The sequence below is a fragment of the Electrona antarctica genome, assembly GCF_951216825.1.
Source record: "Electrona antarctica genome assembly, chromosome: 19".
Lineage (NCBI taxonomy): Eukaryota > Metazoa > Chordata > Actinopteri > Myctophiformes > Myctophidae > Electrona > Electrona antarctica.
Genome location: NC_136800.1, coordinates 11,372,616 through 11,389,411, shown reverse-complemented (window position 1 = coordinate 11,389,411; position 16,796 = coordinate 11,372,616). Strand labels below are relative to the sequence as shown.

Below are 16,796 nucleotides of genomic sequence, written 5' to 3'. Positions count from 1 at the left end.
ATTCCAGTGAGTGATCCCTTACATGCACTGGCTTCTCTACTATTGATTTTCATCCCTCACAAACAAAAAAATAAATAAAAACATAACGGCTATTGCAAAGCATCCTGGATATATTGTGCATGTAATGAGGGGGGTGAAATATGTCAAAGAACTGTCTGGCTCTCCAGAAAGCCTTGAGAGTGTCAGAGATGGCGGGTCCCATCATGCCACTGAAGGTCATGTAAAGCTGTCAGCATTGTCACACGGAGACTGACAGACAGCATGACAGCGGCTCAGACTGTAAGCTAATTGCTGTCTCTAAACAGTCGATCATCACCGCGTTGTTAGCCACATGCTAATGTGTTTATATGAGATCTCCTCCGCTGCGTGCTGTTAGCTACATGCTAATGGCTTTAAAAAGAGAGTTAATCACTGCAGCGCGGTTAGCCACATGCTCGCCTACCGCTACATAGTGTGGTGTGTTCCAGGGGTTAGCAAAACACGGGCGTAACACATGATCGCTCTTTATGAGGCTGGGGCCAGGAAGAGAGAGAGAGAGGGCCCGCAGACGATGCTAAAAAGACGGTAATGACAGCCATTCACCGCAATCCAATTATGCAAAAGGGAGTCTAAACAATTCCATCATCCCCTAAATTAGATTGTCCTAACGAGATAAAGGCACCAATTAATCCTGAATTAATTTCTACAGCTCATTTTCCCCAGAAAACACTCTAATATGCAAATGCCATTGAGAGACAGAGAGGCATCCTTCTGCAGGCATTTAAATGGAATTGAGACTTCTGCATGCTGTTTGGGTTTTCTGTCTAATTCAATAGACCCCTTTAGGAACTCAAACAAACTTTGACATAGAAGAGAAAAGAGTGTAAAAAAAAACAGGGAATCCATTTAATGATAACTATAATAGAATACAAACTACACTATTACTTTGGGAGGTGTTATATTCAACTGACAACATCGACATGAAATTAAAAAAACGCATAAGATATGGATAATATGCAGCATGCTATACTAAAATGTGTAGGCCTATAATACAGCCTATATGACACAATATATACATTTGAGTGATTTATGAGTTTTATGAGTTATTGTGTGACCTACTGTATAGTTAGGCCTGCTCCCTTTTCTATTTGCAAACTATACTCCTTGGTGCTAGATTTACCAAAATTTAACTTCTGGCAATAATGTTGAATTGTGACTGAAATTAAATTAATCCGCTAAAGCAAGGATCAGTCTGGTTTGTGCACAAGCCTGTACCATCCATGCTTGCTTTGAAAACAAAGCAATTAAGAATTTTGTTCATCATAATCACCATTATCATTTTCCCAGTCCTAATTGCCTGGCTGCCAGCTGTCGAGAGTTGTGATAATTGAGTGATCTGACACATTTCCACATTGTTTTAAAACACAACAACCTCAACCTCCAGAGTGGATGTTTACACAAATGACAATGCACAATTAACTGTGGTTATTTTTCTTTCTTTCTTTCTTTTTTGTGTCAGATTTTCTATTTATTTATCAACTGAATTATTTGGTTGTTTAAGGGAGCAAAAATCCAAGGATCCTTTCACGTCAAATTGAATGCCTTTTTAAAGAAATGCCGCTAATATCACAGTAGACCTGATTTGACTTGAACAGCAGTCCCTTGTCTTGGATTATATGGTATTCTATAGACTTGCAGTGAGCCATTACCACCTGTGCAGCCCTCAGTGATGACAAAAATAACCAGGCTGTCAGTTGCCAGGCAATATTCCCAACCACTGGTCCACATCAGCTAATTACCAGCAGAAATCAAGTATTGACAGATGGGCCCGTGCATATTGATTGGCCGGCACTGCCACGTTCTAAATCACCAAACGCTAATGAATCATTTCCCGTTCGGAGGGAGGGAGTGAAAACATTACTCTTCTGCTTGACATCATACCTGTATTGCGCATAGCTTATTATGACATGAGTGAAACCTGATCATAGTCACAGCCCAAACTCTAGACATCTTCCTCCTCAAAACTCTTTCTCTCATTCTCTATCTCTATTGCTCTCTTTTTGTGCCTCTGTACTAAAATGTCTTCTCTCTCTCTTTCTCTGTCTGTTCTCTCTCTCTCTGCCTCCCTCCTTCAGTGTCGTGCAGCCGTTATTTTTCATTGCGTGGCGCTGGCCAAGGCAGTAAATACCACGCTCCTCAGACCGCGGACCCAGAGTGACCCCGCAACCTCCATGTCTCTGACGCTTCTCCCAAGGTCTCTCACTCCAAGGCCTCTGTGATGCAGCGCTCTGGTCGCGGCGCGGACCCTGTAATTCACCGGCCTGCTAGATCGCCTGCCAGCAGCTATTGATTTTTGTTTCCCCAATCTCCAGGAGAGAGGGAAAGAAAAGATTAAAAACACTTTGTCAGTTTGGTGGGGAATAAGAATTCTGCGCAGGGGGATACCTAGGAGGGCATGGGGTCAGGGCTGAGGTACTGTATATCTTTATGGCTTTAACTGTTTCTCCACCACAGACATCTCTCTCTCTCTCTTTCTCTGTGTCTCTTTTTCTCTCTTTCTCTTGCACACACACACACGTGCACATTCTCTCTCTCTCTCTCCCTCCTTCTCTATCTCTGTGATTCTATACAGAAGATGAAGGGGTATTTTGATCCTGGATGCTCAAAGGACTCCGCCTCTGGTCCTCCGTGTCCGTCCAGCCTGTCGGTCATCGTCACTCACAGCGTGCATGTCACAATTTGCACGTATAGGAGTGCAAGAGCTTCAGCAACCAGGACTCTGACTCCTTTGGTCAATTTCACCCACTGAGCAATTCATGAGCCGCTCAATTGAAAATGCGTCGAGTCCCCAGCGGTTTGGTTCTTTAGTCGTCCATGGAGCAGTGTTGGAAAAAGTACTCAATTATTTTACTTGGTGAAAGTATCAATACTGCAAATGTAGAACTACTCCGTTACAAGGTTGCTGAAATGTCCAGAATTCGAAATGTACTTGAGTAAAAGTACAAAAGTCTTGGCATCAAAATGTAGCAAACGTAGAAAGTAATAACTATGCAGAATGTCCCATTTGTCCCAATGTCCCATACACATTTTGAAAATAGCAGATCTACAAGCTCACAATGCGTCGCATTGCGAGCTTGTACATTGGCTATTTTCAAATGGCCGAAATGTACAGTATATTGGGCTGAAGTTGTTACTGTTTGTTTTGTAATATCAAAATCTACAAACTATAAAATATAGTGGAGTAAAAGTACAATATTTGCCTCTGAGATGTAGTGCAGTAGAAGTATTGGAAACTCGAGTAAAGTACAAATACCTCAAAACTGTACTTAAGTACAGTACTTAAGTAAATGTACTTAGTTACTTTCCACCACTGCCGTGGAGCGAGCGTACACAATGACACAGTCAAACACACGCTTGTCCTAATGTGATGCCAACGCCTTTTACTCCATCTGACGGTCGGTGTTATGCTTCGACGGTCATCATCATTCGCCCCTGCCCTCCCCATAAACTTTCAAACCGAATGCTGCAGAGCCAAGAATGTTCCTTCCACCTTACATTAGGTTTTGGTAATGGTGCCTTACAGGGCCACTCTATTTTTCTGAAATGAAATATTCATCCGTGGGCGAGGAGGACAGTCTTTGAGGAAGTATGTTTGAGATGTGAATTCGTGGTTCCAGCAGACATATCTTCAATATTTGATGGCTCATATTTGATCAGCGCCCTGCGTCTAATACTGTTCTCTTCATTTTGTCCTCTAGTACCTATGCCAGATGTTCCTTCATTCTGTCCTTCCTGTTGCACCTCTTCATATTCATCATACATTTCCCCCGTTCTATCAACAACAGCGTATTTTGCATTCGGTGCATTTGTGAAAAGTTTGGTTACATTTTGAGTTAAATTCACATTCAGTGTAGCCTGCCTCAAAATATTTTTGGGCTTTTTTTTGTGTGAGAGTGAGGTTTTTGTCAACAGGTTAACCCTAAAGCTGAATATATTGTGTGAAACCGTCAACCAGTGCGTACACACTAGTGTAAATCAGCTTGGTTGCATGCCAATAAGAAGATAAAAGGCTCAGAGGTGGGCACAGTAATCCTCGGAGAGCGGGTGGTCTGCTCGAAGGCATATTGTTTTATTCTCTCATGCATATTCACATATACAAGCCACTGAGTATGCAGATTAGTCTTGTCTGAACAGTGGACTCTCCAAACACATTCTGCTTTTGCTTTTCCTGTTTGTTTACTACAACCTGCTGTGTGTGTGTGTGTGTGTGTGTGTGTGTGTGTGTGTGTGTGTGTGTGTGTGTGTGTGTGTGTGTGTGTGTGTGTGTGTGTGTGTGTGTGTGTGTGTGTGTGTGTGTGTGTGTGTGTGTGTGTGTGTGTGCGCGCGCGTGCGTGGGGGCATGAGTGTGAATGTGAATGTGTGCGTGTCTACGAGTGGGCGTGCAGGAGGATGTTTTTTCCGCTTGTTTGTTTGTGATGTGCAGGCTTGTTTGAGCATGCATGCACGGATAGGTGTGTGTGTGTGTGTGTGTGCGTGCGTGTGCGTGTGTGTTGTGTGCATGTTGTGTGCGTGTTGTGTGCGTGTGCGTGTGGATTTGTCTATACCCAGACACATGGCTTTGTCTTGTCCTGGCACCACACTCGGCTTGCCAGATGTTCTTCTGTTTTATCATGCTCCTCCTGCACTGTGTTCTTTGAGGTTTCAGGAAGCCGGTCGGTGTTGCCGATGTTTCAACTTTCCCCATCTTCCTGCTGTACGTTCTCTGAGAAAAGGAGCACATTTTCACCACGAAGTTAATCCCACCTGCTTTATTAACTATTATTTATTTATTTACTCTTTTTTTTGTTGGGCAGGTTAATATCGCAGAGGCGGAAGGTCCTCGAGCTTGGTTCTGTGCCGGTGGTGCATATCATTATTGTTGTTTGTGCTTGACGTACCACGCTCTCTGGAAACATCAACACGTTACACCTGGAATCAACCATGCTGGTGAGGTTTAACCCATTCAGGCCTGACGTCGAAATTAAAAAAAAAAGTTTTCTAAATCATGACAATTTTCGGAAAGATTTGAGGCACATTTTAACGATTTTTCAAAAATAGCAGACCTACAAGTTCATAGCGCGCCACTCGGTGGCGCGCTATGAGCTTGTAGATCTGCTATTTTTCAATAGCTAAATTATAACAATGTTTAAAACACCAAAACGGGTTCCCGCCCCAAAATGGGTTAATGGTTAATGTGGTTAAACGCTAACGTGACATGGATGCGTTCCAGGTCTCAATGGATTAATGTTTTATCCTCAGGCAGCGGCTGGATAAATGATCACAGGTGGACCTCATGTGTGAGAGCAACAAAAAAAGGGGAAGCTCACCACCACGCAAACACACACGTGCACACACAAGATCTCCACACACACACACAAAGACATAAACGCAAACTCCTAAACACGCCAACGCGTCTGATACGCAGGTGCAATTGAATCAAGTTGTCTCCCGGTCCATCCCTCCGCCCATCACACACACCCACACCAGCAAACACACAGAGTAAAGCTGTCAAATAAAGCAACACTTGTTATAAGGGAGGTGTGGGGTGGGGGGGGCTCAGATTTATTTATTCCAAAACGAAGCATGCCGGTCGACGGAGGGACAGCTCTCCTCCATCTGTCATCGTTGAAGCCACACGCGTCTGACACAGGGATTCATTCGTCTTGTCGTCTTTGACAGTCGGATTTTCCCGGCGCACTCCCACCAGGAGTCGCCCGGGATTTTGGAGGCAGACTTAAAAAAAAGAAAGAAAGAAAACACTCTGTGACAAGGAGTAGGCTCTTTATGAATGCAAATGAGTCTGGGAAAATTCACAGAGCAGCTAGCGGGGCTCCGAGGCTCCGGCATCCGTCAACCCCATACCCCGCTCCCCCTACACACACACACACACACACCGCCACCACGACCCCATACACCCGCAAGACACAACCCACGCTTTGCCAAGAGGTCTAAGGGCTTACAGGGGCCCTATACCAAGAGCATACACACTCACAGGGAACAGTAAAAGGGCATAGAAATCCTGTGGCGTGCGTGCGTGCGTGCGTGCGTGCGTGCGTGCGTGCGTGCGTGCGTGCGTGCATGCACGTTTGCATGTGTGTGTGCGTGCGTGCGTACTTGTGCACAGCGCATATGCTTGCATTAGTTGTATCGTTTGATGCCACTGGTGTATGTTTCTCTCTTACCAAATGTGTGTGTGCTGCGTTGTGCACGTGCATGCATGCGTGCGTGGCCTGTGTGTGCGCGTCAGTGCGTGCATGTGCAGGTGTGCCGGTGTGTGCGTGCTTGTGCACAGCGCATGTGCTTGCACTAGTTGCATCGCTTGACATTTGGCTTTCCTTTCATCCTGTTCCAGGAATAGCAAGTCAGATACTTTGTGACAGGTCAACCCTTTCATATCACTCCTCATTCAGCCTGACCCAGCACCATGCAGCAGCCCTCACAGATAAATAAGCTGTTTCAGAGTGTATTTAGGAATAGTGTTTATTCATTTCTGCTGGGTTAATCCATTGATACCTGGAACGCATCCATGTCACGTTAGCGTTTTAAACATTATGTTATAATTTAGCTATTGAAAAATAGCAGATCTACAAGCTCATAGCGCGCCACCGAGTGGCGCGCTATGAACTTGTAGGTCTGCTATTTTTGAAAAATCGTTAAAATGTGCCTCAAATCTTTCCGAAAATTGTCATGATTTAGAAAACTTTTTTTTTTTAAATTTCGACGTCAGGCCTGAATGGGTTAAAGCATAACATGTGAGAGGCGATTGCTATAGAAATGTAGCCCAAGATTTAGACTCTCGTAGCGTTTTTTCGATTCTGACGATATCACTCTCTACGATATCACTCTCTACGATATCACTCTCTACGATATCACTCGTAGAGAGTGATATCGTCAGAATCGAAAATAACGCTACGAGAGTCTAAATCTTGAGCTAATAGAAATGTACGATGCACGATGTCCCATTATCTCTGATTCTGAGCTTGAATTCCATGGACTTGCGTGCACACTGCACCGTGTTCCATGGTCCATGGTCCATGGACTTGCGTGCACATGCACTGCACCGTGTTTTGGAAACAAAGAAACACCGTGAAATTCAGGCACAGATGGGATTAAAGCTCTTCTTTATCGAACAATATGGAATAATTCAGAAAATCTTTTTTCTGAATTATTCAGAAAACTGTTTTCGGTCAATCTGATTTGACCGGTAACAGACGTGGCTTGAAGTTAAGCACTATGCATTTTAAATTTGAGTATCTGCAGAATATTACACTATCTGCAGTATATACAGTAATTAGTATGGAAAAGTACAGTGAGTCCAATAATTGTCCATTGGATATTGGGGGTAGTCTGTCGTAATAAGAAGATAATACAAATACGACAAAAAGATCTCTGTCCGCCTCGTCTGAGACTACGGTTGTCTTGAACCTCAAGGTGTGTGTGGTCCCTATAGTATAGTCCTAGAGAGGGTGGAACTTCTGGCCGTCTACATTATAGTCCTAGAGTGGACAGTGGAGGTACAGCCATGTGCTGGAACTGCTGAGTCGACTCCTGTCCCTTAATCTATTTGAGGCTTGATTAAAGTTTAATTCATGCCCATCTCCTAATGCTGGCCACTGTGTGCAGCTGTGTGTCTCTCAGCAGTGCTCGGTGAGTAGTTTCAAGCTGAGCCCAGGTCTTTTCTCTCTGTCTGGGTCGCACTTTATTCATGCCTGAGGGATGCTGGGAGCTGCAAACAACTGAATTTTTCATCAAGGTTACTTCCTGGAGAGATGTGCCATGCAGTGTAGAGCTCCTTTTGCACACTTGTCAAATCCAGAGGTTTTATTTAACTCTGAGAGTGAACAAATGCAACCAAATGGATCCTTACTTTGGTTGCATTTGTACACTCTCTGAGTTACAAATGATTAAATACTGTGTAGCACATAACATACCCTGCCCTGACCTGCAGCTTAGTAGTTTGACTCTGGCCCTGTTAGAAAATACCAGTCCACCGTACTTCTTTTTGTGCGGAGCTTCACATCTTCGTGGTTTTGCTTGCGAGTTGAGGGATACTTTTCTATCCAACTGCACCTTAAATTACCATATATTTTGTATGCGCGGCCCACGTGGAACGCGAACCACTGAAACTGACAGTCTGCTACACAGGATGCCTGGAGTTCCAGCTACAATATATATTATGATCTATATTCCGTCCTCGTCTATGGTGATAATATTAGGCAAAGCATTCACATCTAAAGTGGGAATGTAGAAATGCTCGAAGTGGACAATTATTCCTCCATTTATGTAAGAAAACATCCACTATTTATAAGATTTATTTTTTCTCCCAGCATATTAATTTGCAATTCTAAGAGAGAGAGAGAGAGAGAGTGATAGAGAGAGAGAGAGGTTTTCATGGAGGCGAATGTGCAATGTCAGATGGTTTCCTATTCTGTTAAGAATGTAATGCTGTTTTTTTATATACATTTTGCGAGCAGGTTTGCAAATACATTTTTACATATTCTGTTCATGGGACAATGTGATTTTGGACCCAGAAATAATGAGCTATATGGCATATAGGGATGGGGAACTTGGATGTTTCACTCATATCAACACCAGGCTTGTCTCAGTGGGACTCAAACAAATCAAAGTGGAGTGTATGCAGTACACAGCAAAATTGTACGTGTTCATTTAAGTCTGAGAGTGTAGACTGTAGAGATGTTGCGTTAATTAAACTCTGAAATGAAATGAAATGAAATGAAATGAAATGAAATGATTACTATATTTACCCAGGGTATCTGGGCTAAGCTCAAGAACTTGTTTCCAGCCAGGCCCTGCTCATAGAACACATTTCATCGTAGTGGTTCAATGCCTTGTTCAAGGGCACTTCAGCGGTGGTAATTTTAACGTGTCGGACGGCTGATTCGAACTAGGAACCTTCCGGTATCAAGACCGCGCCGCTATCCGTTCGGCCACCGCTGCCACATATGAATGTGTAACAATGGATCTGTAACTGTCTGAGTGAAATTAACACTTTAATGATTACTTTGCTGAGTCTACAAGGAGAGCGTATGTCATAAATGGGGTACTGCAAAATACTACTTGCATACTAATAACATCACTGCCAAAAGAAAGAAATACAAGAACAAAGCATGTATTTGGTCTTTCTGGGAAAAATTTCATGTCTGCCAGTCTGATGCCTGTTTTTCCTCAATAGATTTAGAGTTCACAGTGCCAGCATCAACTCATTTGCAGGTGCTACAAAGCAAAGCTAACCATCGATCACATTTTAATCCATTCAAATAGCACAGGAATAAAAGAACGCCTGCTCGACTGCAGGCTTTAATGTCAGGGTAAGGGCATGGGCTCAGCACTCCTGTAGTCCTCCACACACACACACACACGCATGCACGCACGCACGCACGCACGCACGCGCGCACACACACACACACACACACACACACACACACACACACACACACACACACACACACAACCTCACCCTGCCCCTTGTGACAATTACTGACTCGCCTCCTATTCAACACGTAATGAGAAAAACCGACGGATCGATTTTTGCTCTGGCCATTAAAAGAAAGGAAAGCAGCATTTGGGTATAGCACAGGCCAACTCAGGTAGCCTACCACACACAACTGCAACTATGTGTGAATAGTGGTGACATTGGGTTTTTGAAGGAGGTGTAGATCAGAGAGTATATATATTGAAGAAGAGAGGAAGACTTTATCATTGACACACCATGTCAAATATAGTGTCAGAGATAAAGTGCACGATGAAGTGTATTTTAGGACACACTTCCAGAATCAGTTGTTGTAGCAATTACATTGCTAGTATACCCAGAGCACTATTGGACTGACGTATAGGCCTAATAAATATATTACCGTTATCTACCCATGAAAGGCTATATATTATAACGGTGCTGTTGGGTAGTATGATTTATTATGTTTTCTGATTGATTATATGGATATAAATATTCAGCAGGAAAATATATTATGTCAGCTGACGGGGGTGTCTTTTCCAAGCACCACCATGCTGTGTGCTATTGGGTCAAAGCCTCAGTGCCAGTCACAATTATTTATTAGACTACATATTCACTCTCTATCCATCACTATATTGCCACCCGGTCCGGTCCCCGTGTTAACGGTCACATCTCTTTATGTTTATTGCCGTGTCCCACCTTCCAGAGTAAGATGATTGACGTCGCTAAAGGAGATCGAGGTGGGACTAGTGCGCTCTTCTTCACCAATCGTTGCTTGAGGGGCGGAGGCTTTTTTTTAATCTATACTCCGGTTATGAGTCAGTTGCTAGACATAAACGAAACAATAACAGTTGGTGTGTTACTTTGTGCATCCAAGCTGAAGCCCGAGTGACTTACGTGTTTGGTATAGCCTACATTATAAGCTTTCGAGGACACTGGGAGATTTCGTTATACTACGGGGGCGCTGCGCGCTTCACTTTTAATCAGATTACGAACCTTTAATGTTGAATCCTCTTTTTTTTCTACAGTAGCGGTGCAGGAGTGGCCAAAGCCAAAAGCAGCTATTCAGATCAGGTTTCACCTAAACCAGCTGGGAGAGAGAGAGAGAGCGAGAGAGAGAGAGAGAGAGAGAGAGAGAGAACGATCAGCGAGAGGGTTTGCCAGTCTCCCTCCTCCCAAATCCAGAAAAGCTTACCAAGGAAAAGCGAGAGTGTGGCTGGGGCGTGAGAGAGTGGTGTGTGAGAGAGAGACGCAGAGGAATTTCCGAGGATATTTTCTTCTTTTGCTGTTTAGAGAGAGAGAGAGGGAGAGAGAGAAAAAAGTGTTTGTCAGTTGGGAGCGACACACACATAGCAGCAGCAGAGACCGTGGTCAAGGATGGACGAGCAGCCTCGGTTGATGCACTCCCACGGAGTAGGCATGGCCGGACACCCCGGCCTGGCGCAGCATATGCAGGATGGCACCGGAGGGACGGACGGCGATGGAAGAAAGCAGGACATCGGAGACATATTACAGCAGATCATGACCATCACAGACCAAAGCCTAGACGAAGCGCAGGCCAGGTGAGCTCACAAAAGAGTTCTATATATTTCCGACACTATATATAGGCGGTCTTTCATTATAGTTGTGGTGGGGAGAATACATTGTAACAATGTGGTTTGGACTAGCCTCTAAAAATGACAACAATTACGCCTACTCCATAACTACGTGTAATGGTAATGCACAGAGCCCTTATAAACTAGGTACCATCATACTTTATCTTCTGAAACAACTTTGGGAATTGGGATTAATGGGGTTATCAAAAAATAATGAATTACAAGATAACTGATTGAACAGCTGATATCGTCAGTTTTTCCCCCCAATACCGTTTCTTGTTTCAAAGGAGCTGCTGACTGTAAGCTTGTGCTATAGATTCTAAACAGTTTTGGCACTGCTGGCACTTCATATTTTCGAATATAATAGGACAAATAAAGAACATAACACATTGGGACATGCTCCTTTATAGTTCCTAGTTCCTACATGTGGACTGTGATTGCTGTGGATTACTCCATATTTGGGAATTAATAGTGTCCAAATTAAAAACATATCCTAGTTGTTCATTTGGAGGAAATCACGTTTTTCTTTATTTTATTGCAGAATGCTGTCCCAGTCTTACTTTTAACGATTTGCTTAGGCTATTTAGTATTTTAATTTGTAATGTAGGCCTAGGCCTATTTATTAATTCATTATTATGCATTTAATAATACTAATAATTAATAAATAATAATAGTATTAATAATATATGTTTTTGACAATAGAATAGACACATTACTTACTTACTAAATTACTTACTACTTACTTTATACTTCATAGACACAATACTTAAAAAGGTGATTGATGATTTACAACAGCTTAGTCCTAGATGATATTCAGGTAATAAGTCTGGGTTTGTGATGGACCTTTAAACGTTTTAGTGGTGCTGCTATTGCCACTTGTTTGAATATTGTGACAGATTTTCTTTTTGTTTGTTTGCTCAGGAAACATGCACTGAATTGTCACAGAATGAAACCTGCACTCTTCAATGTCTTGTGTGAAATAAAAGAAAAAACAGGTAAGATTTTAGAACTTTCATTCGTTTACAATAAACACCTCCTTTGAACCCTTTTACCTGCACTGTGAACTGATTAAAAGCCTAATGACGATGCAATTGATTTGCAATTCAACAATCTTTCCAAACGACAACTGCAGAGAATCTAGATATTACAGTATTACTCCTTTTCCATTGCTCAATTCTGATTTTGACACCAGCAAACTGGCAGAGCTCTTCAGCCTACTGATGCATTTGTTTGACACCCAAAAATATTTCGTGTCATGCATCCAGGTGAAGGTGACAGAGCAGCTATTTGAATGTGACTGGTTGTAAATGGGATGCTGTCAGTGAAGAGAAGTGTAAGCGTTTTAGGTCTTCCCAATACAGTGAAATCCATAGAGTTCATTTAACTCAAAGTGTGTACATTTGTAACCAAACAAAACCGTTTTAGGGTCCGTTTGGTTACATTTGTACACTCTCTGTGTTAAAATAACGCTGAGGATTTTTACTGCTGAGGACTGGGCTTTCTCAACCTTCTTTCTGATGTTTTCCTTGGCTTGTCTGATGTGTTTGTTTAGTGAGGTGTTTAACACACCAGCGGCACACAGTAAAATCCTGAGTGTTCATTTTAGCGTGTAAAGTGTAAAGATGGTCAGAGGTCAGAGTGGCTTTCTGTTTAGGTGTGCAACAAGGGTCAAAGTCATGAAAAGGAATTATTATGCACTTAGCAGCAGATTAAAAGAGATACATGTGCTCACGTGCTTTGATGAAAGACTGTTGAATATTCTCTGAGGGTTGTGCGAGAATCCTGCTTTGAGAGAGATAGCTTTTCAAGAGAGGAAATAAAACAACATCTCTAATATAGCCTTATCGGTGAACATGGCTTTGAAGCTCCCATGTAGGTTATTGAGAGAGCTTGTCACTTTGTCTGCCAGTGTGAAGTGCTTTCTGTTACATGTACCAACACTATCTGACACCAGACGGTTGGAAAGGAGACTATCCCACAGCCCTATATAGTGAAGTAGTATTCAGTGACATTTTGTCTATGACTCACACTGGTTCAGGTTAAAGAATAAGAAGAAGAAAAAGTGGACACTTAGGAATTCTTACTAAATTTATATAGGAAAACAATCCAGGCTGTCAGAAGGAAGCTACACTAAGTTGGGGCCCTCTTTGGAAATAGCATGCTTAGGAAAGTGGGAGAGTAATGCCTGGCTCTTTGTAAACTGTCTGGCGTCTCTCTGGGTTCAACGAGAGTTCGTTTTCCAAAAAGAAGAACAAAGTGACTTGGACCTTTTCCTGGCTTTTCTCCTGCCTCTCTTTTCTCTTCCCGCCGTTATTGGCAACCAGCACCCAGAGCGCTTCTGACTAGAGAGGCTCCCCCTCGGGCTGCACACACTCCCCTTCTCACTTTAGGACATCTGCCATAGGAAATTATGTCACAACAGTTTAGATTTGACTTTTTCAGTTACATTTTCTTTTTAGTAAAGGTAAACAAATGCGCCGTTTAAAATATTGGAACTATTAACAGTTTTAAAATCGTATGAGTACCCGAGTTGTAAATAATTGCTATTACAAAAATATAGTAGGCCTAGTATATAAATGATCTGATACCTGCCATTAGAGATATACTGTGTGAATCCAGATTAAATGGCTGAATGCGCATCTTAACATTACTGCTGTCTACATTTGAAAGCATAGAGCTCCAGCTCATCTTCACCCATAGGAGCTTTGTGCAGACGAAACTGAAAATCCTTTCACTGCAGTGACAGTGGAAATGACTCAAACCTTCACCATGGCATTTACAGCCAAATGTGCTGAGTGCAGTGTATGCGAGCGGAGAACAGCCTGTAATTTGTCAGGTCTTTTTTATATTCTTTATAAAGAGTCAGCTTCTCCTCACTTTTACATTGTTGCAGCCGGGGTCTTTCAGAAGAATTGCAAGGCAGAGAGTAGACTAGTACAAGAGGTCACAGATGTGACACCGACTTTTACCACGCACTCCCTTGGATCCCGCCACTTATGCCTTTTATAAGGAAGGTTCGTTTGAAACAAGGAACACTGTAGCAGTGCATGGTGTGTTTCTGTGTCAGTTGTTCTACTCCTTGGTTCTGCCTCTCATTGGCATGTTAATGGTAGGTGCGTGTTGACAGCAGCAATATGGGACGTTGCAACGATGAGGCTTCCTTTGGCAAGCAGCTGACAACCAAGGCAGGGGTAGGGGTGCATGCCAGCAGTAGACAAGAGGAGGTCTTAACTCTCTGACCCTCCCCCCTCCTCCATGTATTTGCACTGGGGTCAGCTCCATGTCACGGCGTAGGGTATTTAGCAAGCTTAAACAAGCGCAGGGGTTGCTTATTGACTCCAGGAACCCAGAGGTAGAGGCTTATGTTACCACTTTCAGCCGCGCTGCGCTTTTGGGCTGCTCGGGTTGCGTTTCACTAAACGCTGTCAGGCTGTTTACCGACCCCGTACCGTGGTGACTTCACCCAAGAACTATCATTGTTTCCAAAAAGTTCCTGAGAGCACTTTAGCGTCGCGATTTCCTGTGTGCGTGTACGTGTGTGTGCGTGGGTGTGTGTGCCTTTGACTGAGAGTGGGAGAGGAGAGTGTCTGTTTGTGTGGAACCATTAAGGCAAGTGGAGCTGGCACGTACAGGTTGACTTTAGTAAGAGAAGCCAGACACCAAGTCAACGTTTCTGGGTGTCAGATTTCAGGCCCGGGCTCGCTCTTCCTCTCTCTGTCATTTGCTATACTTCCCCCTTTCTGTATTTCCTTCTCTCTCCCTCTCCCTCTCCCTCTCCCTCTCTCTCTTTCTCTCCCTCTGCCTTTATCTGTCTCTCTCTCTCTCTCTCTCTCTCTCTCTCTCTCTCTCTCTCTCTCTCTCTCTCTCTCTCTCTCTCTCTCTCTATCTCTCTCTCTATCCCTCTCTCTCTCTATCTCTCTCTCTATCCCTCTCTCTCTCTCTGTCTGTTTGGTTCCCCCCGTGGGTCTGGGACTGTTTTGTGAGGCCAGTCTGTGTCAACAGTCTCACATTACTCCCATGCAGACTCGGGTCAGACGGAGAGCCCCTTCCTTCATGACCGACGTAATCAGAGGCATAATATATTGCATTGGTAGATCTAATCAAAGCTTGGGATACACCGAGTCTGTGGGTCCCCCTGACCCTTGATCCCTGGCTTGCATTGCTGACAGGACTCCTTTCTTAGACCCTCCCTCACCAAAATACACTGGTGGATTCATTCCACACTACAGCCTTGTGGTAGTGACTTCCAATGATTTTAGGCATACAGATATTCCCTATCCACCTGCACAATGCAGTGATAATCACTCAAATGCCTGCACTTCAAATTACATATCAGTGGTTTTAAGTCGTGGATACTTTGTTGCACAACAACTAGCAAAAATAGCCAATCTACATACAAGTTCAGCTTGCAGATTTTTAAAATGTGTCCCCAAATTTAGCTTAAAAAATAAAGTGTATGCTGACATTCCCATAATATGGATGTCAGATTGAAAGTGGTTAAACCAGACATGAAGGTGAATGATGCCAAATAATTCCAGTATTTCTTCTCTAGTATCAAGCTATAGGCAGCGAAGGTATAGCTGAGCTACTGCCAAGTGCTGGATAGACCACTAGACTAGGCCACTATGGCTCCCAGTGCTGCTGTTTTTCAGTGTTTAATTGACATGGCTGTCCATGATGAGTTCAGGGGTTAGTGTTGCCTCTCTTTGTTACCCTGCTCTCATCTCCAGTGACAGATGGAGGCATTAGTCTCCAATGTGGCGCTGTCCTGAAACTAATGGCTATGTCCTTGGTTTCCCCGCGTTAGCCGGGAGACTGTATATCTGTCCCTGGCTTGGAAGTGCCGAAGCAGCAGTTTATCCCCCCCCCCCCCCCCCCCCCCCCCCTTCATGTTTTAGTTTCCACGGAAAATAAGGCTGAACAGGACCCGCTCTGTTCTCTCGTAAATAACTAAGTTTCAAAACAACGTTTGAAGTTTTTCTGAAGTGATGTTGCTGCTCTAAAATGGTCCAGTTTGGAGGAAAATCCTCTTATAGGTCTCCAGTGTTGGCAAATAATGATAATTGAACATATACCTTTGTTTTTAATTGCAAAGTAAGGAGCGGCAATGGTAGCGATTTAAGTTATTTTCATGTTTAAATTTTAATTTGTGGGGTATCCAGCCGGTGATGCAGGGGTAAAGTTCCTGCCCACCATTGTGAAGAAAGGGGGTTTGAATCCTCTAAGGTGCATCTGTCTTGTTGGGGCATTCCAACAAACACAACTGTCCTCGTGTAGGTGGAGAGGGTGATGTCTGTTGCTGCACTAGCAACTCCTACAGGTTGGTGAGAGTGCCAGTTCAACAGGGAGCTGAACTGAGAAGGATAGCGTTGTTCCTTCACACACTCCTGGCTAAACTGCTCACCGTCTGGTGAAAAGAAGTGGTGTATGGAGGAGACACGTGGTTGTCTACATACACCCTCCCTAAGGCTGTGGCTCCACTGAGTGTGTTGCGTTGTGTTTGGACGCCGTCAAAAAATGAACCGGGGCGAATGGGTGACGCCGTCCAAACGCAACCATCGGCAGTGTAGCACCCTTCATTGATTAAAAAGGGAACGTTCCTTGCGTTGGCGCTGCCGGACGCCCGATTGCTGCAGTGGAGCTTCGGAAGTAAGACCTACCAGTATGGGTGAGCAGTGACCGGCATTAAAGTGGGAAGAACATTCTTTACAAAA

General features: G+C 43.6%; 1 protein-coding gene across 3 annotated transcripts in view; it reads left to right on the top strand.

The window, feature by feature from the left end:
- The window catches only part of pbx1a (pre-B-cell leukemia homeobox 1a), a 94,197-nt gene that overhangs the window by 21,019 nt on the left and 56,382 nt on the right, over positions 1-16,796 (top strand). The window contains exons 3-4 of one of the 3 annotated variants that reach the window (XM_079530417.1): positions 10,781-11,049; positions 12,004-12,077. In XM_079530417.1, the coding sequence (XP_079386543.1) occupies positions 10,865-11,049; positions 12,004-12,077 (259 nt within the window). In that variant the 5' untranslated portion in view covers positions 10,781-10,864. Of the gene's footprint in view, positions 1-10,369; positions 11,050-12,003; positions 12,078-16,796 lie in introns of those variants that run through there. The other 2 variants (XM_079530416.1, XM_079530418.1) reach the window with 2 other exon arrangements.